This window comes from Phaseolus vulgaris, chromosome 9 (genome assembly GCF_051622355.1).
Source record: "Phaseolus vulgaris cultivar YP4 chromosome 9, ASM5162235v1, whole genome shotgun sequence".
Classification (NCBI taxonomy): domain Eukaryota; kingdom Viridiplantae; phylum Streptophyta; class Magnoliopsida; order Fabales; family Fabaceae; genus Phaseolus; species Phaseolus vulgaris.
This window is the reverse complement of record NC_143506.1, coordinates 30183484-30186384: the sequence shown is the minus strand read 5'-3', so window position 1 is coordinate 30186384 and position 2901 is coordinate 30183484. Positions and strand designations below refer to the sequence as shown.

The 2901-nt window shown below is 36.2% G+C and overlaps 1 protein-coding gene across 1 annotated transcript; it reads right to left on the bottom strand.

Moving 5' to 3' along the window:
- Nucleotides 1–814: 814 nt before the first annotated feature.
- LHCA4 (light-harvesting chlorophyll-protein complex I subunit A4) lies at nt 815–2389 on the bottom strand. Its single transcript, XM_068624775.2, has 3 exons — nt 1975–2389; nt 1350–1765; nt 815–1087 (listed from the first exon to the last, which is right to left on the bottom strand). Exons 1-3 carry the CDS (start codon nt 2178–2180, stop codon nt 951–953), a joined length of 759 nt encoding a protein of 252 aa, XP_068480876.1. The 5' UTR covers nt 2181–2389; the 3' UTR covers nt 815–950.
- Between the last annotated feature and the right edge of the window lie 512 nt (nt 2390–2901).

The following is a 2901-nucleotide window of genomic DNA, read 5'->3' as shown; positions in this document are numbered from 1 at the left end:
GTTGTCGACCCCCTAATCATAAATAAAAAGGCAATTTCTTCTAGCATCTCCATAATTTTTTCTTGCAAGCCCATTGTTTAAAAAATTATGAAAATATATATTTTAGATTCTACAATCCAAAATACAAATTTTATGTTTCAGATTATATAATCTAAAATTAAAAAAAATCTTAAATTTTAATTTTGTAATTCTATAATATAAAAAGTCTCTGAATTTTACATTCTGAAATTAAAAGAATGTTTAATGAAAAATATCAAAAATTAATTTAAATATTTTTAAAGTATGAGATGTTTGAAGAAAGGAATAGAAGTATAGATTGCATTATATCATATTGGATCATCTAGTAACCATAAAATCATTTAAATTATAATAGGTGTCAATGTAACGTGTACAAATTTATATATCACTATAGACGTTTTCATATCCTTTCTCGTTTAAATTATATTTCAGATTAGACAGGAATATGAAAACATTAAGTGACAAGAATACGGTAGCCTATCACGATTAATCAATTGCCTCTATAAAAGGAAGAAATTAAAATGCAATTTGAGGGTAGTCTTAGTTAAGTGTTGATAAGCCAAAAGTTGATTTCCCAAAAATATATTTTTTTTTTTGTGTTGGGATTTAGATTTAGTTTTAGCCACCAGATGTGTTCTGAAATTCCATGTAGTGATCCAACTTATAAATTTAAATTTTGTTAAAACTGGAATTCAATTTTACATACTTCAGAAATACTGTATTCGAATTTTGATTTTTTTTTTTTTAAATATGATGCTTGATTTGTGATTAACTGAGTTGAATCTAAACCACAATATAAAACCATCTGAGTTCCTCTGTACATGAAAATAGATGGATCATTACAATCATGCCCAAATCTGTCTCAAAATTCACCCATTGAGGATTACACGAGAAGGACACAGGCTTATCATCATGTGTCATTGGATACAAACTTAGTAGCCACGGATTGTATTGATGATGGTGTTGTGCCATGGGTCAGAGAGGTGCTGCAAGAGGTTGTCAAATGGTCCTTTCCCTGTCACGTTGTGTTGAATTATGAATCCCAAGAATGCCAACATAGCCAATCTCCCTACACAAATTATAACCAAAACAAGGTTAGCTCAACAGTTCTACAAATAGAAACCTCAGTTATGTGCTTATTTGGTTTGATTTAGGATTATGTTAAACAAGACTCCATGATCCACATCCAGTTAAAATTATTATACATCAGATTCCAAATGGCAAACCAAACCGCACTCAGAAACAGCATATATGATTAAACATGGTACCAACATAGTATTTTGAACTCATAGATTAATGAACTGTTTAGGAAGAGATAATAAAGCATGTACCATTGGCAAGTTCCTTCTCCTTGGCCTCCAAAGTTGGTGCAAAGTTCAAGGGGTTGAATACACTACCAGGGTATCCACATTCATGTTGGGGTAAGCTGTATTGCTTGAAGATGGGGTCTTGGTTGACACTGCCAGGGTTCTTAATGTCCTGCCATCTTCTGATCTCCACATAATGGAACAGGATGAACTCAATCACAAAGAGGGTGGAGGATGATGCAAAGTACTCCGCTTTCCCTGCATCATACCATTGAGGGGCATTGATGATTCCAAGTTTGGTGAAAACCTCAGGAAGCAACATTCCTGCAACACCCAACATGGCCCATCTTCCATTCACAAGCTCAGCTTGAACATACCACCTCAAGTTCTCTGGGTCCTCAGCAAGCCCCAGAGGGTCAAACCCGTTGTCACCAGGAAGACTATCACCACCACAGAACACCAGTTAATAATTATCAACCCATTTTCAGCTCGAAAAATAGGATATGCACAGAATTTGGTTCAATTACAAATAAAATAGTTGCTGTGAGTTATACTTTGTTCTATAAATAAGTTGAAGCTCATCGATAGAAAAATAAACAGTGTAATTATGAGTGAGAAAAGAGTTATGAATAGAATAATTAGCACTTACGAGCCATTAAGGTAAGTTGGGGAGGCCAAGCCTGGCAACCACTCTCCTTTCTTGGCTTCAACCTTGAAAGAAGCAGATGGTGGGCACCCCATTGGCCTCATACTTACTTCCCGGTTCAGTTTACCAGAAGACCCCGTCAGAAACCTAGATTTTGAGGCACATGGCCGGAAAATGGCGGCGGAGGCTTGGGTGGTGACGGTGGCCATGCTGATGACACTGGCAGTGGCAGTGGCAGTGACGGTGGCAGTGGCAGTGGAAGAGAGAGATGTGGAAATGTGGTGGTTTTGTTTTGTGCGTGGCTTAGTCTTATTTCATATGTATTACTTTCCTTTCGGAGTCATGCTTGTGGTTCGCATGTTCTATTGGCGTTCAACCGTAGATTCGCGCGATTTTTGAGATCGCACGGTCCACGAGCGTTTCTGGCTTATCCTTTTATCCCAGTGATATATCCACAAATCCATTTCTTCGTTGTTGTTGGCTAGGAGAAGATTCTGTGGGGTCGATGAATGCCACGCGGCGTGATGGATGAGAGGGGTTGAAATATCACCTTCACCCAACCATTGCTATACACCTGGCTCCATGGCTTACCATTAGGGTGGATTCTAGCTAAGATATATCCAGCTCCATGGTGAAGGACGAATCCTATTCCTACCAACATATTTCTAATACATGCTTTTAAATATTTTCTAATTAATTAAAAGTTACATTGTCGAAAGAAATAATAAAATCTGCAAGTGTTGTAGGTTTCACGTTTAATTTTAATGAATTTGAATTATATTAACAGTGTTCTAGAAAACATATCAATACTAATTAGGGAGCTATAAAAGTTGGGTAATTTATTTAGACATTAAATGAACTCAAACCTCATTCAAGTAAATGCAAAATATATCAATTTTCTTTAATGGGTCGTTTGGATAAGTAATTTTT